Source organism: Danio rerio, chromosome 4 (assembly GCF_049306965.1).
Source record: "Danio rerio strain Tuebingen ecotype United States chromosome 4, GRCz12tu, whole genome shotgun sequence".
In the NCBI taxonomy this organism is placed as follows: domain Eukaryota; kingdom Metazoa; phylum Chordata; class Actinopteri; order Cypriniformes; family Danionidae; genus Danio; species Danio rerio.
The window spans coordinates 73,960,001-73,983,176 of record NC_133179.1 but is presented as its reverse complement, the minus strand read 5'-3'; the positions used below and the strand labels follow the sequence as shown (position 1 = coordinate 73,983,176).

Here is a 23,176-nt window from a genome sequence, read left to right as displayed (position 1 = left end):
CGTCCCGCCTCTCCACTGTCTGCTGTATGGAGGAACACTCTCTTTATCTCTGCTAGGAAGAGCTGGAGATTAGTGGTTACAGGGGACTTCTTATCCCACAAGGCTGAGGCCCAATCCAGAGCCTTGCCCGTGAGGAGTGTAATTATATATGCCACCTTACTGCAGTCAGTAGGAAAACAACTAGGTTGTAGTTGAAAGATCAAAGTACATTGAGTAATGAATCCCCTGCAGTTCTCGAAACTGCCATCAAAGCGCTGGGGAGGGGGCAACTTGGGCTCAGGTGTTGACAAGGGAACAGACTATGGCGTAACTACCTGGGCCATTGTAGTCTGAGAGTGGGGATTCAAGAGGCTAAGAATTTCGGATAAAGTTTGGTCATGCTGCTGAATAGCGGTGGCTTGTTCTGAAAGTGCCGCAAGAATGCGATCCACATTTGAGACTGGTGCAGCCTCCTCTGCTGGGCGGTTTTCCATGGTTCAGTCCTGCTGTAATGATCTGAGTGGGGATCGAACCCGGGTCTACGGTGTGGTTAGCAGTAGTTCTTACTAGATGAGCTAAGTCAGCAACTGGTGGCCCAAGAGCAGAGGAGGAACAAAGTTAGTCCACAACTGATGAATTTAAAAAAATATATAGTCTTTACTGAGGTAAATTTGACAAAAGGGAGAGATAATATCTCTCTACAGCCAGGGTTGAAAAAGTACAACAAAAATAGGAAAGCCGAGCTTCCTGAAAATACAAACAAAATAAAATAGACACAAGGGTCTCATAACAATCAAACAGCCAAAATAGCAAACAAGTCTTGAGAACAAGCAAAAAGTCTTGAGAACAACTTAACTGAAAACTGGACGAGGCAGCAAGAGGATTAGTTCAGGACTGAACATAGAGCAGAATACAAAGCAGTCTTATATAGGGCAAAGAACAGGTGGTAGTGGTTACGCTGATTACAGGAGAGTTTAGAGGAACAAGAGTCACTACTGCCATCTAATGTTGAGGAGTATAGGGCAACATGTGCGCCCCCTGGTGGGTTGGAGGATGCGATAAAGTGCTGAGATATTACAGCGCACGCGCGCTGTAGGCATGACCTCGCTCGCGAGAGCGTACATCGTGCACACAGATGATGATGTGCGCACGCGGGACTTGTTTTCTCGCGCTGGATCAGTTGAGCGTGCGCGTGAAGATCCCCTGTGCGCTCGCGAGCTGTAGTTTTCTCTAGGGATGGCTGACGTGAAACTGACGTTTCGACACAGTGTCGAGATCCTGAAGAGCAAGTGTTTCGAAACACTGCACCGAAGCATGATCCGAAACACCCAGGTCACGTGACTAAAGTGTTTCGAAACAATTGGTCACGTGACTAAAGCGATTCAAAGCATTGATCATTTCAGAGGCATTTCAAGACCCGGAGAATCTCCATTTGACTGGCATGATCAACATTATTACTCTGTTTTGTATGGCCTAGTGGACCGTGCGTGTGCACTTAAGTACTGTTACAAATTGGTTGTGGGTTCGAATTCCGACTAGTCCAAATACTCCAATATCATGATTTTATATATTTTAATCATGTTTCTGTTTTATGGTGTAGTCTAGATAGGATACAGCTGCGCATATGCCATCAATTTAGCATCATTTTTGTAACACTGCAAAACAATAATTCATATTTTTACTGTACTGTGATGGGTTTAGGTTTTGGATAGACGTTAATAAAATACAATAGGAAATTTAATTAATAATATAAATTATATTATAATAATATAATAATATAATTATTGTTAACTTCTGGCCACAACTGTATCTGATCTAGCAACAACCCTGTTTTATGAACAAAACAATACAAATTTATTTACAAGGTGTTTATTCGTATGTCAGAGCAATGTTGAAACAAAACGATACAATACCAAAGCATTACCAACTGGTATTAAAGCATTTCAAAATAACTGTATCAATCTGGATTTTAACCCATTATTCCCACTTGGAGGTCACGAACTCTAAGCGCTCGACTAAACCATTCTGATATTCTAGGCTACAAAGTGGGGTTTCATACCTTAATTTGCTCAACTGTTCTTTGCTGAAGCTGTTTCAGTGAAATACAAATAAAATGACCACTAGATGTCACCGTAGAGTGGTGTTTCGAAACGTTTCGAAGCTTCGACACATTTGCTTCTATAGTTTCAGTGTTTCACGAAGCCTCGCTTTGCCCACCACTAGTTTTCTCGCGTGTAGGCCTGTAATCTGCTCACGGTTCACTTCTCCTCACGCTCAAACATCACCTCTGCGCTCGATTAATATTGGCATTGATTTGCCGCGATAGCAGAGACAGAGAGAGACAAGCGTTAGCGCAGGGAGTCATGTGGAAATGAAGCTCGATTTCCTCCTGTGTGGGGCGGACTTTTATCTCTCCCTGGCTGATGAGGTCCAGCTGTGAGCGATCCGGTGCTGATGAGTTGCCAGCTGGGGTGAATTTGTGACCAGGGCGATGTGGCATCAGTAGACTCGCTACACCAGATATATTTAAGAGCATTAGTGGAGAAACTGCAAAATGCTGCTTCTCAAATGAAAGTTGCTCTTTTTCTTAAACAGATCAGGAAATCAGTGTATTTTAATTATTATTTTAATTAATTACCTCTAAATCTTTATTTATATTTTATATTTTTAATGATCATATTTATAGTTCATTTTTAAATTGGTTTATTGGAAAGATATATTTAGGAATTTGTCAGATGTTTTGGTCATTCTGACAAAAAAAAAAAAAAAAACTGAAACAAGAGAAGCAATGTGGATGAGGTCTGAGGAGGTTTCTGGACCCTGCAGGTTTGACAGGCTCTGATCATTTGCATTTTGCAGGTTCATAAATATATAAAGTCTCGTGGTCCTCTTATCTAAATGTGGCAGGAGAGGTAATTAGTTGCCTAGTGTCATTAATTTACGGGTCCTTCTCTCTGTCCTATCACAAAACTTCATTCGGGCTATAAAAAGAGGGGAGCATTTGCTACCTGGGATGCGTCACCTGATTAGTTGTGGCGCCGTGAACGCGCTTCGTCACTTCCCACACCTGTTGAGGGCGGTAAGGGGTTTTGATCGGGCTGGAAGTTGCTTCGCCTGAAATGTTTGCTGTAATCGCCAACGCTAGAACGTGTGTAGGGACCAGGCCCGGATTGGCTAATCGGGAGGACCGGGAGAATTCCTGGTGGGCCGGTCCGTTTTTTGGCCGCGAAGGCCGGTATCCATAGCTCCAGAATTGATTGCTCTCAACAGTCACACTTTTTAAATTAATTTATTTATTTACTTGACCACAGCCTTTTTATTCATTATTTTACCGCAGCGCTACTCTTTTTATCTATGTTTTTGCAGCTCAGTGAGCAAGTTGCAGCCTGCAGGTTAATGATGATATAACTTAGTCGATTTTCACTGAACAGCTGTTGTCGTTCAGTGGATAGCATGTTAGTTTTCGACCCCGTAGACCTGGGTTCGATCCTTGTTTGAGTAATTTTTATTTTTATTGTTAAGACATATAATACTGTTAGGGTTGTTGAACATTTGAAGTTCTAAAGCAGCTGTTTTCTCAAAAAAAGACGTGATAGTGTCATTAGAAACTGAATTGAAAATGACCTTATTTTAATATAGTCAGTCGTGAACTGAGGTGGGCCGGTCTGAGGCTTGAAACTCCAGGGCTGAAAAGGAGTCCCACTCCGGCCCTGGTAGGGACTGGGAAAGGTAAGCAAGCGTCTGTTTCATGTTTTGGTTGTAGCGATCGTTTTGGAAACGCTGTGTCCGCTTTTCTCAGCTGCGTGAACTAGAGATCTGCGCGGGACTAAATTTTGAATCCCGCTCCCGCCCGCACCCGCCAGGTTTTAGCCCGAACCCGACCGCTCCCGCTTATATTAAGAATTTATTGTCCCACTGCCCGACCCGCCCCGTTTTCTGGCCGCCGCGCCCGATCCCGCTAAAGAGTGGGGGAGAACAAAACCGAAAATCCCCCCAGCTATACAGTCCAGACAGCCAAGCTGTCTATATAAACACACACACAGCACCAAGCACACACACACAGACAAATCTCTCTCTCTCTCATACGCGCGCGCACTAACACACACACACACACACAAGCACCAGGCAGACACACAGGCGTTTGCTGTTATATCAACTCAAAGGCTTGTAATACCATGTATCAAGTACCAATGTAATACCAAAAGGTTTTATATGAAGGTATATAAATACTGAGTCCGATTCCGGCGCGGATGCGGCAGCGTCGGCTCGCTTACGGCCGCCGCATCAGGCCCGATTGATTCGGTCCGGAATCGGGCAGGGAGTCCACAAGCATCCGGAGTCCGGCAGCCGGAGCTGGGCTGTGTGGTAAGTCTCCGGCTGGCGAGAATCTAGCTGTAACTGGCCCGAGTGTATTTTGCTATCTGGGAAAGCTCTCCCTCTCTCATTCGCACGCGCGCACTAACATACACACACACAAGCACCAAGCACACACAGGCAAAGCTCTCTCTTTCTCTCATTCGCATAGCAATATCCGCGATATTGCTAGACAGCCCGCTCCCGTCCCAACTTAAACCCGTTACTGACTGCTCCCGCGATTTATTCGGAAATTTATTCCCGCGCCGCAGAAATCTGGTCGGGTCCTGCGGCGCCCGCGGGACAGCCGCGGGAATGCAGACCTCTAGCGTGAACCAGATGCAGATGCGCGACTGTTTGTTGGCTGAGCCGGCTGTTGACTGAAATCTTCGTGCTATCTGCCTTTTGAGTGACTGATTGAACCCCGATTCCCTTCGGTGAGCAGTAGGTAGGTGTTTGCATGTAGTTGCAAATGGCTTGTAGCAGATTTTGGACTTTATCATGACGATTGACTTATTTGTTTAGGCTGGGTGGCACTCTGCGAGGGGAGCTCCGTCGGGCGCTCCGCATCCGTGTGCGGCTACAGTGCTGTCCTGTTTCCCGTGTTTTTTTTTCATGTTTTCTTAGATTTTGTCTTCCGTTTTGTTTTCTTAATTGTTTATCCTTTTAAGTTCTGTCTTTGGTTACACAAGGACTGTTTAACTTATTTTTGTTGGTACATTTATCTCTCTTAGTTTGTTTGGGTTTCATTTTCTCTTTTGGATAAATCTATATAGTGCGGCTGTATTTATTTGTTTATTTTTATTACTTTGACTTATTCATCCAGCATGTTTTGAGATTTTCCTTAAATTTTGTGTGAATCTTTACTGTTGTATTTTTATTATTGATGTTTGATTTATTTTTTTTCTCTTTAGTAATTAATTTGGTTTAAGATTTAATTGTTTCCTCCCTTTGTTTAAGGTGGAATTTAGTTGCTTTTCTTTGTTTTCATTTATCAACTTTATTACATTTTTGTATTTTGTTTATGTAAAAATGAGTGCACTTCAGTAGCACAATCTCATTTAGTTATGTTGCCAGTTAATTTGAAACCCACCACAGGGTGTCCGGTAAGAGACGTACAAGATGGTTTGGGTATGGGAGTAACCCGTTTATTGTCACCACAACTCAGTATGCCAAGGTTATTGATTAAGTATATATGTGTGTGTGTGTATGTTTGTGGGGGGGGGGTTCTATAAAACAGAAATAAAGAAGAAAAGTAAATATACATGAGAAAAATTTATCACAATGTACATATAAACAGATAAATAGATATAAGAAACAGATGACTGAGGCATGAACAAATGAATATATACATAAGGCAGCTATACAGAACACATAGTGCTCACTGGGGACATGCCTGGGCATGTTCCGCAAAAGTGAAAGCAAAGAAAACCGCTAAATGAACAGCAAAAAGTTAAGCCTACAGCAATTACAATAATATCACAAAAGTCAGAAAACACACTTACTTTCATATACGCACACGACTTATAGTCAGTAAGCTTTGTTTGCGATCAGTTAAGCTCAATTTCACATCTGCCGAGCGCAGTGGGCGGGTTGTTTTGCTGCACGTAGCTCAGCGAAGCCGATAGGCTGGCTGCGTGTCTCTCAGCGAATGCTGATTGGCCGCTTGCCTTTCACTCAGTCTCGGTAAAAGGGAGAGAGAATTGCGATCAGCAGAGTCAACACATTCAAGATTATAATGGCCTTTTTAACAGTTTATCTAATCATTTACTTGTGTAACGGATTTATTTTTTTGTTTAATTGCAGGGCAGTGGTCCGACTTTTTCGGCTGGTGACAGAGCCAGAGCTCCCTGGGGTGGGAGGCTAATTTTATTGGACATTTTTAGAATTTCTCACAGTGTGTAGTGATCACTGTGTGCTGGTTTGTGTGTGTGGGTGCTCTCTTATTTTTTACACAGTGGATTGTAGTGGTTTTCACTTGCCTGAAGTACAGTTTGGCCACTTTCCCTAATGCTGGCGAGCTCTGGCCCTGGGGCACCTCTATAAATTTACAAACTGTCATGTCAATGTCGAAATATTGGTTTTAATCCTGTTTTTTTTTTTTTGAGATTTATTAATAAAGAAATCTATTTTTGTACCGTGCCAATGTCTCTGACTGCAATTGGGTGGAACGAACTTGTGCGTGCCTTTTATATGGGTGGTGCGTGTATTTAAATTCTTTGGGTGAAATTCCCAAGGTGGCGTAGTCGGGTAAATCATTAATATTGTCAGATTGGAGGTCTAGCTCCATCCGCCCACCTGCCACCCGTCACATAAACTAAAATTTTGCATTTTTTTACATTAAATATGTTCAAGACTATATTAGATGACATTTAATATTCAGTTTTATTAAATAACAATAGTCAATAATTCTAATTGACACAAATTCCAATAGTTTTGTCATATTATTAACCTCATAGTTTGTTTTTACATCAGATGAATGACTGAAATCACTCTGTTAATGTAATCTGTGTTCTTCTTTCTCAGATTGGTCATGTGTAAACTCACTGTTCAGTGCTGTGAGAGTTTGTCTTCAGCTCTACAATCCTCAAACTGTGTACTGAGAGAGCTGGACCTGAGTAACAATGACCTGCAGGATTCAGGAGTGAAGAAGCTCTCTGATGGACTGAAGAGTCAACACTGTAAACTGGACACACTGAGGTCTGAGTTTAAACACCTGATTGATTGATTGATTGATTGATTGATTGATTGATTTTTGGTTTTGTTACATCAGATCACATTAACAGTGTGGTTTTAAGTAATGTGTGTTCTTTCTCAGATTGGCCGCATGTAATCTCACTGTTCAGTGCTGTGAGAGTTTGTCTTCAGCTCTACAATCCTCAAACTGTGTGCTGAGAGAGCTGGACCTGAGTAACAATGACCTGCAGGATTCAGGAGTGAAGCTTCTCTCTGATGGACTGAAGAGTCAACACTGTAAACTGGACACACTGAGGTCTGAGTTTAAACACCTGATTGATTGATTGATTGATTGATTGATTGATTGATTGATTGATTGATTGATTGATTGATTGATTGATTGATTGATTGGTTGATTTTTTGCTTTGTTACATCAGACAGATCACATTAACAGTGTGGTTTTAAGTAATCTGTGTTCTTCTTTCTCAGATTGGTCATGTGTAATCTCACTGTTCAGTGCTGTGAGAGTTTGTCTTCAGCTCTACAATCCTCAAACTGTGTGCTGAGAGAGCTGGACCTGAGTAACAATGACCTGCAGGATTCAGGAGTGAAGAAGCTCTCTGATGGACTGAAGAGTCAACACTGTAAACTGGACACACTGAGGTAAATGATTCTCCACTCTACAATAACTACAGTCAGACAGTTTCATATTAGAGCTCTTCATGCTTAAACATGTTAACCCTGGGTGATACTAAACCCCAGATAACAGGAATTCTGGTTTATCAGTGATTGTGTTTCACACTGCTCATACTATACCTGTAGTTAACCCTCAGGGGTCTGAGGTGATTTTGGCCCCTGAGATGTTTTGACATGCCCTGACATCTGTTTTGTAGAAATAAATATTATGTGTGGTTAGTAGGTTTTAGAGAAACAAATGTAGCTGAAATACGAATCTAAAACCAGACTGAATGTGCCTGAACAAGAGTTTAGAGTAAGCAGTCTTGTAGACTAGAATATTTACTGCACAATTATGTGAAATTATTCTGTTCTCTCATTCAGAGAAAACATTACAATGATCTACATTTTGTTAAGTGTGTTTTGGGTGATCTCAGCTGTATGTGTGAGTGACAATGCTCATGAATAATTCACACCTGAGAGACAACAGACACTCCCCCACTCACCCATCAAGGGCAGTGTACAGCAATGTCCATCTGCAGAAGCTAGCCCAAACTCAATACTTGTTGTGTTACTGCTGTGTGACCATGTAAACACTCTGGGTGAACAATATACAGTGCTCAGCATATATAAGTACAGCCCTCACTAATCTCTCTTTTACATTCATAGTTTAATAGGAAGCTCTACAGTATTATATATGTGCATATACAATAGATTAGCCAAATCTGGAGCTCATCTAACCAAATAACTCACGATAACAGTCCAAAAACTAGTGCACTTAAATGTATGTGTTTATAGAAAAAAAATATTAAATATGAAATTAAAATAAGAGGAAAAATCTGGAAAATAATAAATAATAAATAAATAAAATAATCATTTCTGAATGAGTCTGAGACACTGAAGTAGAGGAATGACAAACGCTTTAAACACAAGAATAAATCAGATTTAAACATGAAAAACAATTACTGTAAATCTAAATCATATTTGAAGAGCTTTAATATAGATTTCACTAATAGTTGCAGTCTCAGTTCACTGTTTGAAAACTTTACCAGGTTGTGTCTGTCTGTGGGTGTCAACATTCAACATCACTTTCTGTGTGAACAGCCCTTAAATATTACCAGAAGCGGAGCCCAAATGTGCTGGGGTATTATTTTGTTTATATTGATATAAACTTCTACAGATGATGTCGAGTCCTTGTTGAGTGTATGTGTGTGTTTGCTGATGTGAGGGCTCGATCAATAAGGAGAGCTGATCAGGATGTGTGTGTTCATCACTGCTGTTGACATGAGCAGAAACAGCAGTCAGCATCTTCACAACACAAAGAGATGTGTGATTGTCCAACTGTGTGATGTGGACTATTGCTGTGTTTGTAGATTGTCTGGCTGTATGGTGACAGAGGAAGGCTGTGGTTTTCTGTCTTCAGCTCTGACTTCAAACCCCTCACACCTGAGAGAGCTGGATCTGAGCTACAATCATCCAGGAGATTCAGGAGTCAAGCTGCTCTCTGAACAACTGGAGGATCCAAACTACACACTGGACAAACTCAAGTATGTGGAGCAGCACTGGCCTTGTGCTTTTACACTGAATGGCTTTAAAAAGACACTAGAAAGCTCTTTTGTGATCAGCTTCAGTTTTCTGTGAGGGTTATGGGGTGAGGACAGACAGAAGATACAGCTTGTAGAGTATTCCAGTCATGTCTATGAAGAGCAAATCATTGAGTGTGAAATGAATCTCCTCTGTAAATGTTGGAGTGTATTGGCTCAGTTACAGTGACATTAAGCGGGACACACTGTACAGTTTCAGCATTTGAGCTGAGCAGAGAAACTTCTTCCTCCATTTCTGCTGAAGAATCCTACAATATCAGGTCAGGAATAGGGTTGGGGATTGAAGATGGATTCAGATTCTGGAATCAGACACTTGGATTAATGTTCAGACTCTTGTTCTAAAATCAACATCTGGATTCCTCTTCTCTGTGCACACATGTGTATTTTTCACTTGCTAATCTGTCAGGAACTTGGGCGCTGGCGAGCAGCTTTAATAATCTGAACATAGTTTAGAGATGGACTGCAACATGTGCTCAAAGGCTGCATGTGCTGAAGAACGATGGCAAAGCTAAGTGTGATCACTGTAATAAATGAATGTTGCAGCAGGGTGTCTCCATCAACATGAGCAGTATCTGCGCTCGCTTCACCAACAGCAGAGGAAAAGAACGCACTGTGTTACATTCATTGTGCATCCCGGCTCAACCAACAAGTGTTGTGTGTTTTAGCTCAAGAGTTTGGAGCGTGTAGCTGAGCGGCTCAGTGCTAGCTTTAGCTTATTAGCTGAGGGGGAAACTAAACAGCTCATTCTCTCCATCTGTGTGTGTTTACAGTCTGGATCATGGAGGACACACGAGGATTACAGCAGGACCACGCAAATGTAGGACCACACACACACACACACACACACAAACACACACACACATATTCACACACAAGCACGCACAGACACACACACACACAAACTCACACACAGACACACACACACACGCACACTCAAACTCACGCACACACACACACACACACACGCGCACACACACGAGGATTACAGCAGGACTGCACAAATGTAGGACTACACATACACTCACACACGCGCACACACACACGCACATACACACACACACACACACGCAGACACACACACTCTCACAGACACACACGCATTTGCACACACGCATATGAGCATATACACACACGCGCATGCACACACACACTCACAAACTCACACACACAAACACACACACTCGCAACCACATGCACACACAGTCTCTCACACACACTCACACACACGCAACCACATGCACACGCATATACACACACATGCACACATATTCTCTCACACACACACACACACACATTCTCTCGCACACACTCACACACTCTCTTACACACACAGACAGACAGACACACAAACAGCTATGAACACATGCGCTCACACACACACACACACACACACACAATCAAACACACACTCTCTTTCTCTCTCTCTCTCTCTCACACACACACACGCACATACACTTCTCTCTCACACGTACACATACACATACGCATCCTCTTTCTCAAACACACACACTTTCACACATAAACACATACACACACACACACACACACACACTCTCTCTCACACACACACGCATCCTCTTTCTCAAACAAACACACTCAAACACATACACACTCTCACACACACATAAACACACACACATTCTCTCTCTTTCTCACACACACACCCTCTTATAGACAGACACACACACAAACAGCTATGAACACACAAGCGCACACACACACACACAACACACATGCCCGCATGCACGCACACATACTCACACACACACAGCTGTGGTTGTAAATGTGTGTGTTCTTGTGTTCAGATGTCTGTTTCCTCACTCTGGATCCAAACACAGCACACACTCAACTCATTCTGTCTGAGGAGAACAGAGAGGTGAAGTGTGTGAGAGAGAATCAGCCGTATCCTGATCATCCACACAGATTTGATTATTATCAGCAGGTGTTGTGCAGAGAGAGTGTGTGTGGACGCTGTTACTGGGAGATTGACTGCAGTGGAGATGATGGTGTGTGGATATCAGTGTCATATAAGAGCATCAGGAGGAAGGGAGCAGGTGTTGAGTGTGAGTTTGGATGTAATGCTCAGTCCTGGAGTTTGATCTGTGATTCCTCCAGTTTCACATTCTGGCACAATCACACACACACTGATCTCCCAGTGAAGCCGCTCAGCAGGAGAATAGGAGTGTTTGTGGATCACAGTGCAGGAACTCTGATCTTCTACAACATCTATAGAGACACAATGAGCCTCATCCACTCAGTCCAGACCACATTCACTGAGCCGCTCTGTGCTGGGTTCTGGCTTTATCCTGGATCATCAGTGAAACTGAGCTGAAGACTGACGAGAGATTTACCCAGAATCCTCTGCAGGAGCAGTCAGCAGCAGTGTGTGTGTGTGTGTGTGTGTCTGAGTGTTAGTGTGAGTGTGTGTGTGTGTGTGTGTGTGTGTGTGTGTGTGTGTGTCTGTATTTGTGTGTGTGCATGCATGCTTGTGTGTGAAAGAGTATGTGTGTGGGTGTGCATGTGAGAGTGTATGTATTTGTTTGTGTGTGTGTGTGTGTGTGTGTGTGTGTGTGTGCATATATGTGTGTGTGTGTGTGTGTGTGTGTGTGCGTGCATGTGTTCACTGCTGTGTGTGTGTGTGTGTGTAGTGTGAGAGTGTCTATGTTTGTGTGTGTGAGAGAGAGTTTGTATGTGTGTGTGTGTGTGTGGGAGAGAGAGAGAGAGAGAGAGAGAGAGAGAGGGTGTGTGTGTGTGTGTGAGAGAGAGAGAGGGTGTATGTGTGTGTGCATGTGTTCACTGCTGTGTGTGTGTGTGTGTGTGAGAGAGAGAGAATTGCTTTAAATCTGTAAATCTCTTGATGGTGTTCATCATCTGTTCTGGTTCTTCTTGTGGTGAGCAGAGCAAGTTTTGCTTGAGCAGCTGAACAGTGAATGAGCCGCCATTTCAGTCTGTGTCTCTGACTATCGCCAGCTCCAGAAGAAACTTACACTGAGTCCAATTCTGTCCACATCTCAGGAAAACTCTGCTCCACATATCAAACTATTGTGTTCAGCGTCTACACTCCAGATAGCCGTGATGATCCACAGTCTCTCCATGTGCACAGAAGAGACACTCATCATGGACACTAGAGTGAAGAACACATATGAAGCGTTCACTGCCACAATCCCCTGCAGAATCCTCCATTGTAAATCCCCAACACGTTTGGTCAATGGTGCTTTACACAAAACTCTCCACAGCGCTCTCCCCCTACAGCATCATCACATATTCATTCCTTCTGTTCATCCGCCTTCGTCTTCTCTCTGATCCCGAATAATCCTCAGGATATCAGACGTGTGTTTGGACATGATGTGCTCTCTTCAACAAGCAGCTGTTGTCTTGATTCTGCAGGCTGTTGGCTCTGGCATTGGCTCAGATATGTGTGCGCTGGCCTATAATAAACAGCAGAGTTCTTCTGCAGTCGGGTGATGTGCTCCATCAGGCACAGTCGTCTCAATAGTATCCTGTAGTGTGCTGTGCCCGATGTGTTCAGATCTTGTAGTGTGCGCACGTTTAAGAGTTGAGAGAATATAAGGCTCATTCCTGGCGTTGGCTAATAGTTCAGCTTGAGCAAACTCATGTTTAAAAGTGTGTTGATGATATTGTTAAATAGCCGACATCATGAGGCACAATTGAAGCGTTCACAACATCATCTTTCCCCCCCTCAGCCATTAAAGCTTTATATTATTTTCTCTTTTATTCTTATTTGCACAGCCGTTATTCTCAACCCCGTAACGGACTAAACTGAGTTTAATAATAGCATTTAACAAAGCTTTTGCTGTAAAACCAACATTTCCCTGTTGCTCATGTGTGCCTCAAACCAGTTTAATGGCTAAAACATCACATTTCTGAGGAGTTTTACATTCAGATGTGATTTAATTACAATTATACAACTTATGCATCTGTGCTCTCTTCATTTCTCTAAAAAAGCTTTAACTTTAGATGTCTTACCCAAACCACATGTTCATAATGTCAGGCTTAACATGGCGGCTGGTCCTCAGCAAGAGGTTTTTCTATATTTAATTGTTTCTCTTAAACAATATGAACGTCACAGGGTGGAGAATACAGTGACGGGGTGAAGACCGTAACAGGGTTGAGGAGACACTTTCATTTCAATGTTAATTTGCTTTAATTAATGTGAAATTAAATCTAAGATAAACCAAAACACTTCTTTATTTCAGTAAAGCATTTAGGCATTGATCACACTGAGATGACATTAAACTTCATTAAACCAAACTACAGTCAGAATTCAGAACAGTGAAGTGCTGCAGGTAACTGGAGCGTTAGTAACCTTTACAAATGCTGATAAAGGCCTGTGTTCCCGAATATACTGCTGAACAGAACCTGCAGTGAACAGCAGCAACAGCTACATCATGACTAAACCTTTATTTCCTGGAACATCAAGAAAAACTGCAGCAGAAAACAGTCTTCTTAATGAAAATGCTTAATAATAATAATAACATTATACAGCCAGACGGGCTGCTCTGTGCTCTGAGTATTTCAGAAACTGCTGATCTACTGGCATTTTCATGCACAACCATCTCTAGGGGAGGAAATATCCAGTGAGCGGCAGTTCTGTGGGCGCTGATGCCTTGTTGATGCGGTCAGAGGAGAATGGCCAGACTGGTTCCAGCTGATAGAAAGGCAACAGTAACTCAAATAAGCACTCGCTACAACCGAGCTCTGCTGAAGAGCATCTCTGAACACACAACACGTCCAACCTTGAGGCGGATGGGCTACAGCAGCAGAAGACCACCAGATATTCATCAACCTTTTGACAGCTGAAGCCTCTTTATCTCTAATATTAATATGAATTCTGCCCTTAATGACCCCCTCTCTAACGTTGGCTAATTGTCACATGACATAGAGATGAGCAAATGAACTGTTTACATAATTAAAGTCTTTTTTTCACTTCACATGTTCTGATTTGATCAGCTTTAACTCATGATGAAGCTCGGGACACATTCAATATAAAATCTGCTGCTGATACGGGCGCCATGTCTGAGATAAGATTGTGTCACAGTTTCAGTGGAAACGCTGCTTCAGATATTCTCTCAGTGACTAAATAAAGTTATAGTCAGTGTATATTTACTGAAATGTTCTTGATAAATTAGGAGAAAATCTCAATCCTGTTACAAGTTTACACCCTGAAACAATGAGATGAGTGACGGGGTCGAGTGTGATGGGTTGAGTTACTGAAACAAAATGGCCGCTGCTCCTCGTGTGGTTTAAGAGAGAAGGTCCACATGACAGCAGTTAAACTAGAATATGTCATGTTGTTTGGACATTAAGAAAACAATCATACTCCATCTTAGTTTTATGTTACAGGGTTGAATTGTTAAGCTTGACCGTACCCTTCCTAACCATAATAAACCTCAAAAAATGTAAATAAATGACAATATATCTCGCCTTCTTTTGCACCGTGCTGTTAAAGAGAGCTGAATGATGTCACTTCCTGTCTGTGATGTAATAATACATATAAATTGCTATAGGTGGAACAATGCTAGCGTAATAGGGTTGAGTTTATATTGAGGGACGTAACTCTGTAGCCTGTTTTTCTGTTTTTCAAAATAAATCTTATTTTTAATTTTATTTTTATTCATCGCAAGAAAATAACTCAAGTAAGAAGTTGTAATACTGAAAAATAATGTAGACACTGTGTGTATTTGATTAATTTGTTTCTACATGCAATTTCAGAGACGTGCCTCGGGGACATGACAGATAGCTTTGGTTTGTGACAGAAATGTTGAAAGTTCTCCCAGTTCTTCTTCTTTCTCACCACACATTTCTGCATGTGTAAATAATGCTCCACAGCTCCACAATCATTCCTCTGACTGTTAAATCACATGTGAATCTCTTATAACCTCATCCACTTACTGCTTCAAGAAATCCAAGAGGCGAGGGCTGGGACAAATGCAGTGTTTAGTTTACCTCCACTAACATGGCCAGCAGGCCTCACTGATCTGGGCTACATCACTGTGTAAATGTTTTCTGCGTTGGGTTGAATTTATTTGAACCCTTTCAGAAACACATGGAGTCAGATGTGCTTCAGGCATTAGTGATGAGCCAGTCTAGTTCAAACACAATGACTCTGTGCTAGAAGACTGAGTACCTGTCTTACTTCTGTCCTCACAGATAAAGCTGAACAGAACGCCACAAACTTAAAGCAGGACTTCCAGGACTGAGAGAAACAAACAACTATTAACTGAAGTGAAAGCACAAGCGGCCGGCACTTCTGTTGACATACAGTACATGAAGGGCTCTGTCCGTGAGAGCAATAGTCTTGACCCCCCAGTTCTGTTCTGCTCAGTTGGCTTCAGCTCTTCTGTGACTTTTCTTGACGACTCAGCATCATTCTACACTTTTTATACAAGCGAGCTTCCCCTGAAAGAAGATTTTATTAGTTTTTATTTAAGGCTTGGTGCTTTCTGTCCAGCCAATATGTGTCCAGATGCAGTTTAATGTGCATGTCGATTGAACTCCTTCAGCATGAAGCCATCAAAATAAGCGGAGTCAGCAGTGTGCTCTTCCTCCTGAAACATTACTCCATGCTCTTTCAGTTTAATGTGTTTATAATCTATTTATTCATGAAAATGTTATTTATGAAAGTGTTTTTACCTTTTCTGTTAGATTAATACGATGAGCTTTAAACACTGACAGTTCTGAGCTTTATAATGGCAACAAACTGCAACCAACAGTTCTGGTTCAGGGTTTAGTGGCGGCTTTCTGAAGTGGAGCGAGGAAAATGTCCAGAACACATCAGCTGACACCCGATCTCAATTCAGTTTAGAAACTCAAGAAATGTACAGTCGTCTCAGAGATCTAATGAAGCTGGAATATATTTATTATTCATTCATTCATTTTCTGTTCGGCTTAGTCCCTTTATTAATCAGGGGTCACCACAGCAGAATGAAACGCAGATGCCCTTCCAGATGCAACCCATCTCTGGGAAACATCCATACACACTTATACACTACTGACATTTTAGCCGACCCAATTCACCTGTACCTGTAATCTTTGCACTGTGGGGGAAACCGGAGCACCTGAAGGAAACCCATGCAAACGCAGGGAGAACACACAGAAACGCCAACTGACCCTGCCGAGGCTCGATCCAGCGAGCTTCTTGCTGTGAGGTGACAGCACTACCTACTGCGCCACTGCGTCGCCTTATCTGAAATCTTATATGCATAAATGTAAATATATTAAATGTGACCTCCTGTACTTTTATTTTGGCATCTCAGCGCTCACCCTGGGGCTGATGTGTTCAGACTCAGCATCAGTTGAACATCTTTAATCAGCCGCAGGTCATCTAGAAGAGCTTTAACACATGAGCTGTTCACACTTCTGTATGGTCGATATCAGAAAGAGGGACGGTCGAGTTCTGCTGGAGACCTGCACATAGAGGAACACATGGACATCAGACTGCTGATCAATCTGCACAGGAGACGATGAAGAGGAGGAAGACAGATGATGGAGGAAAAGCTGAAATAAATCTGTTATCAAGGGAAATATTCAGACAGAATGATGAGGAGTTTAGGATGAAGATAAGAGACGACATTTATATAACATTAAAATAATAGTGGAGACAAATAAACACGCGTGTGTGTGTGAGAAACAGAGAGGAGGAAGTGATGTGAACTAGACTGAGGTGAGGACACACTCCACTAAACTCAACACTGACATTAATGGAGTTCAGGAACAGGATTAATGTGGAGACTGTAGAGTTCTAGAGAACATGTCAGATTTGATGGAGGACATATGCAAGAGAGGAGGAAATTGATTAAATATGTAAATAATAATGGACATGAAGAGACGTTCAGAATATAGATTGTGACAGTACTGTCTCTTCTTCCAGTGAGACCTGGTCAAGATGGCAGGCAGCACAAACAGTTTCACATAAGAATGGGATCCTATTGATGTTGATTCAGCTATAATAATACAATAATACACTTTATTTATATTGCGCTTTTCTCAAACTCAAAGCACTGACAAGAGCATCAAAACACAGAAGAACATCAAATACACACAAAGTAAGAATGATAATAATAAATATACATATGAAAAGAAGGCCTCATATAAATATTTATTTCTTTATTTATCGGCCCAGGGCAGGCTGCGCTGAGTATTTTATATAAGTGGGTTTAAATTAAACACAATAGGATCGTTGGCTGTGCGCGAGCAACATCTCAGGTAGCCAACTCTTTTAAGAGCTGAACTAAAAGAAGTTTCAGGGCAATAAGCCTAGACAATACGGTCAGCTGCAATGCCTATTTCACATGCGTTTTCCGACACAACAAGACTTTCGAGACTTTCTAAAACCCTGGATTAATGAAGAAAGTGTCTAATTCACTAATTAAACACAAACGTATAATTGATAATAAATAATGTGTTGTAGTTCAGACTAACAGATGAGCTCGCTGTCTGTGCGTCGCAGTAATAGTGAACTTGACATTTGCTCTTTGTGACTAAATTATGTTATACAGCGGCTCCAGTTCCATATAGCACATATAAATATTGCAAATAGGCTACTATTCGCTGCTGCCAACTGTTTGCATTTTATGCATTTATTTGATGCATTTACTGTTGCATGAACTAATAAAAAGGGAAGAGCGCTGGTAAAGAGCGTGATGCGCACAGAAATTCACCCATTCTGAAGTAAGTTCTCTTTAACCTAATAGGGTATATGCCGAGCTAGTGCTGTTCCCATGCTGATACACTTCCGGTGAGCTGTTATTGTGAACTTTTTCCCATTTTATATGGTTCCTTATACAGCATCGATGTTGTGATGTCATTAAAATACAATCAGTTAAATAAACTTTAGCATTTATTTAGTTGTTCAAGCGTAAAACGAGACAAAGAGCCGTTTACTCGCACGCTCCCGTCAGAATCGGCAGGCTAACGCAGAAGCTCCTTTGAATATACTGGGGTAAAATAAATGCTCATATTATAAAGATATGGTGGGGGAATGTCATTTAATGCAGTGCTTCTTGTACAATCTGAGACCCACTTTAAATCGGATATCACTCAGCTAGTGGAGATCGCTGATTTTTAAAGAAAACAGACCTTAAACGCACCGGATTTTGCATTGGCATTCAATTCGCCTGAAGCACTTAACCCAGGTTAATGGCAAATTAAAAGTCCTATTAGCATGCTTCGGCATATACCCCATTCTTCTTAAATTGTAGAAAATCTTTAAAATGACAGGCCTTTAATCAAGCCTTTTCCATCTGGAGAATTACAGTTATTAATAGCTTAGTTCTTATTAATGATCAGTTAATAAAACACATCATTCACAGATCTACTGAAGAATAAGACGAATGCGCAATAACTATAATATTTTTACACTTTACAGCTTTACAGTGCGTGCGTCAAACATGTGTTCATTGATGTAAGCCTGCTAACTGATCAGATGACAGAATATGTAAACTTAGTTTATATATATATAATTAAATAATAATAATAGTTCAAATCCTGCGTGCTGCTCCACAGAGGGCTCTTATTTTGAGGGCTACGTCACGAGCTCAGATTTGGTTGACCAATCAAAGGAAAGTTGGCGTTTCAGCACCGCCTACATGTGTATAATCAATTTTGAAGTCGTTTATCCGTTTTCCTGCCCTAAATTAAAATAATTTAAATTCAATTCTTGTGAGCAAATGAAAAACGGCCGCTTTCTTCATTTTCTTGTTTTGTTTCAGGACGGATATGGATTGGACGGAAGATACCCTGATTCACATGGTCTCCATTAGGTTGTGGGTTGTTTCTCTGGATGTCTTCAAGCAAGCGTTCCTGTTCTTGTTGGTCTTTTGACTAATCATCTGACCGCTTTTGTTCTGATCTGTAATATGAGGAAAAAGCAATGATGTTACAAAAGTGTTGCATGAAATTTAACAAGAAGAAGCAGCGTAATACCAATCTACATCATTTACTGATTTATCTGGAGCAGAAAAGTAATGAATTGCCCCATAAGCCTTACTGTAGCTGCACAAATAGGTGATGGTGATCAGCAACAGGCTTAGTGATTCAGTAAATCTCCCTATAGACTGACAAAAGTAACACACGGTGCTCTGGCAGATACAGTAAAGGACAGAGAAATCGTCTCGGGTTACGTATGTAACCATAGTTCCCCGAGAGGGAACGAGACACTGCGTCTAACCAGAACGCTAGGGGAACACCTCTTTTATACGCATCTTGAAGCACATGTGAAATCAATCTAATGTAATTAAGCAGGTGTCGTCAGACCAGAGAGTATAAAAGCCTGTACTGAGCATTCAGTATCAACTTCGAATTTGCTTGAAAGAAGTAACAGGCAGAAGAGAGTATGGCGGAATACGCAGTGTCTCGTTCCCTCTCGGGGAACTATGGTTACATACGTAACCCGAGACGTTCCCCTTCTAGGGAACTTCAACACTGCGTCTAACCAGAACGCTAGGGGAACGCAATACCCACTAGGCCAGACTCACTGCTGACTGTGAACGCACACTACGCAGTGAGAATAGAGGACCCTGGTGAGGGGTCTACATCGAGTTGATAGTGACGCACAAATGTATGTGGAGTCGACCATCCTGCCGCCAAACAAATGTCAGAAAGGGCTGAGCCCGAAATAGAAGCTTTGGAGGCCCCGACAGCCCTTGTGGAGTGGGCCTTAACAAATTTAGGTACAGGGCGTCCAGCAGCCTGATAGGTAAATGAGATAGTCTCAACTATCCAATTACTTATTGTCTGCTTATTTGCCGGACTCCCCCTTTTTGAGGGTCCGAAGCAGACCAGTAACTGTTCACTCTTTCTCCAGTTGATAACCCGGTTAACATATGTATTCAGAGCTCTAACTGGGCAGAGTAAGTTTAACTTCTCTTGGTCCGACGACTGAAATGGGGGCGGGTGAAAAGCCTGTAGCACAGCAGGTCTCGCCACATGAGTGGGCACCTTAGGCACGTACCCCGGTCTGGGATAAAGAAAGGCTTTGGACATGCCTGGAGCAAACTCCAGAAATGAAGGTGCAACCGACAAAGCCTGGAGGTCACCAACCCTTTTTAAGGAAGAAATAGCCAATAAGAAAGCTGTTTTTAGTGTCAGAAACTTATCTGACACCTCCTGCAGTGGCTCAAATGGGGGAAAAGAGATGCCCTCGAGCACCAATGTTAAATCCCATGTCGGTACCCTGTGTGTGCTGACAGGCCTTAGCCTTATGGCTCCACGAAGGAAGCGACGAATTAGCGGATCCTGTCCTAGTGACTCATCATCTAGGGGAGAACGGTAGGCCGCTATAGCTGACACGTACACTCTCAGAGTGGATGCAGCTAACCCAGCAGACAGGCGATCTTGGAGAAATTCCAGCACTGAGGCTACCTGGCAGCTGACTGGGTTCAGCTGGTGTTCTCTGCACCAAGCTGAAAAGAGAGCCCATTTTAGGGCATAAAGCTTCCTTGTGGAGGGAGCCCTGGAGCTTAGAATGGTCTGAGCAACCTCGGTTGACAGTCCATACTCTATGAGGTGGGCCCCCTCAGAGGCCACACCCACAGTTTCCACAGGTCGGGTAGGGGATGAAGTATCATTCCTCCCGCCTGGGACAGAAGGTCCCTCCTGATGGGGATCTCCCACGGGAGACCCGCCAGCAGGGCTATGAGGTCCGAAAACCAAATCCTGGTAGGCCAAACCGGGGCTACCAGCAGTAACTGTACTCAGTCTTGACGGACCCTCTCCAGGACTCCTGGGAGCAGAGCGATCGGGGGAAAAGCATACAGACGTAGCCTCGGCTATGTCTGAACCATGGCAACCAGTCACAGAGGGGCTGGATGCGAGAGAGAAAACCATAGTACGCAATGCGTGGTCTCTTGGGAAGCAAACAGGTCTACCTGCGCTTTCCTTAATCTTTCCCAAATGGACTCCACCACCTCGGGGTGAAGAAGTTTCCATTCCCTGGATCTCACCCCCTGCCTCGACCGGAGATCTGCTCCCATGTTCAGATGGCCCGGGACATACATTGCCCTGATGGACAGGATTTTGTTCTGGGCCCACAGGAGGATCCGATGTGCTAGTTTGCATAGCATTCGAGACTTCAGACCCCCCTGCTGGTTGATGTAAGCGACCACCAATGTGTTGTTCGTGCAGACTAAAACATGATGGCCCCTTAGATCTGGGAGAAAGTGTTTTAAGGCCAGAAACACGGCCATCATCTCCAGGCAGTTTATGTGCCAGTAATGATGATGTTCTCCCCATCGTCCCACTGCGGGAAGCCCCCTCAGGGTTGCTCCCCAGCCCGTTAGAGAAGCATCTGTCATAAGCATGACGCGATGACAGACAGCACCCAACACTAGGCCCTGGGACAGGAACCAGGGCATTTTCCACATACTTAAGGCTCGAAGGCAGCGCCGCGAGACCTTGATCATGCGGATCAAGCCCGTTGCTCCCTAGCCCGTCAGAGAAGCATTTGTCATAGGCATGACGCGATGACAGACAGCCCCCAACACTGGGCCCTGGGACAGGAACCAGGGTATTTTCCACATACTTAAGGCTCGAAGGCAGCGCCGCGAGACCTTGATCATGCGGAAAGGATTCCCCTTGAGGGAAAACCCCCTGGATTTGAGCCACCACTGCAGGGGTCTCATGTACAGCAGACCGAACGGAATCACGCTGGCTGCTGCTGCCATGAGACCCAACAACCTCTGAAAGTGTTTCACAGTGATGAACTGGCCTAGTTTGACTCTGTGTACGGTTGACTGAATCGAAGCGATTCATGGCGGGGACAGACGTGCTCGCATCGTCATGGAGTCCCATAGCACACCTAAAGAAATGGTCGTCCTGGCTGGAACAAGCACACTTCTTGCGGTGTTTAACCGAAACCTCAACCTTCTGATATGGGTGAGAACGACATCTCGATGCCGAACTGCCATATCGTGAGTCTGAGCTAGAATTAGCCAATCGTCTATGTAGTTTAGGATACGTATCCCCTGCATACGAAGTGGAGCTAGTGCCGCTTCGACTATTTTGGTAAAGGTTCGAGGTGACAGAGCTAGGCCGAATGGAAGAACCCGATACTGGAACGCTTCGCCCCCGCAAGCGAACCTCAGGTATTTCCTGTGTTGGGGAAGGATGGAAATATGGAAGTATGCGTCTTTCAGGTCTATCGTCACAAACCAGTCCTCGGACTGAATTTGTGACACCACGTTTTTGATGGTTAACATCCTGAACCTGAGGGCCCCGACGGCCCGATTTAGATTTCTCAGATCTAATATGGGACGCAATCCCCCATCCTTTTTGGGAACTATAAAATACCGGCTGTAAAACCCTGACTCTCTGTCGAGTGGGAGAACACGCTCTATTGCGCCTTTTACTAATAAGGCCAGTACTTCCTGTTCCATAACCAGAGCCTGTTCTGGCTTCACTATGGTGGGTGCAATACCGTTGAAGCGAGGTGGGCGTGCACAAAACTGTATTTTGTAGCCATGTTTTACTGTGAACAGGACCCACTGGGACACCATCGGCAGGTGGTTCCACGCTGCCAAAAAATGTGCTAGGGGTACCAGCCTCTCGAGACTGGCCTCTGGTTGTTCTTTGACCCCCCTGCAGAGGGGGTGGGGCCCCCAATGCCCTCAGACACTGAGGAACGCCCACCCCGGGAGACACAGAGCCCCCCACCAACATAAGTGGTGAGGTGGCCTCTCCCTTTCTCCGCGGACCCTGGTTCAGTGAGAGCGCTGAATGGTGCTCTCGGTGTCCAGGGGGGGCCCTGGAAAGCCTGACTCCCAACATGTCAGGACTTTGTTTTATCCTTCGTACTTCATGATATGAGGAGCTGGTTGACGGCTGGCCCAGACTTTTTGATCTTGGGGGAAGAAAGTCCCCGAGGGAGCTAG

General features: G+C 43.4%; 3 protein-coding genes across 12 annotated transcripts in view; 2 read left to right on the top strand and 1 right to left on the bottom strand.

Moving 5' to 3' along the window:
* Positions 1-23,176, top strand: part of LOC110438442 (protein NLRC3-like) — a 367,431-nt gene that overhangs the window by 20,253 nt on the left and 324,002 nt on the right. For 6 of the 7 annotated variants that reach the window (XM_073948078.1, XM_073948079.1, XM_073948076.1 and 3 more), the window contains 6 exons: positions 6,859-7,032; positions 7,151-7,324; positions 7,498-7,671; positions 9,057-9,230; positions 10,058-10,104; positions 11,093-14,915. The exons of the other annotated variant lie outside the window; for it this stretch is intronic. In XM_073948078.1, the coding sequence (XP_073804179.1) occupies positions 6,859-7,032; positions 7,151-7,324; positions 7,498-7,671; positions 9,057-9,230; positions 10,058-10,104; positions 11,093-11,619 (1,270 nt within the window). In that variant the 3' untranslated portion in view covers positions 11,620-14,915. Of the gene's footprint in view, positions 1-6,858; positions 7,033-7,150; positions 7,325-7,497; positions 7,672-9,056; positions 9,231-10,057; positions 10,105-11,092; positions 14,916-23,176 lie in introns of those variants that run through there. 7 annotated transcript variants of the gene reach the window in all.
* The window catches only part of si:ch73-389k6.1, a 778,105-nt gene that overhangs the window by 482,887 nt on the left and 272,042 nt on the right, over positions 1-23,176 (bottom strand). The window lies entirely within an intron of this gene.
* Positions 1-23,176, top strand: part of si:ch211-232d10.1 — a 257,213-nt gene that overhangs the window by 183,374 nt on the left and 50,663 nt on the right. The gene's annotated exons all lie outside the window — the stretch shown is intronic.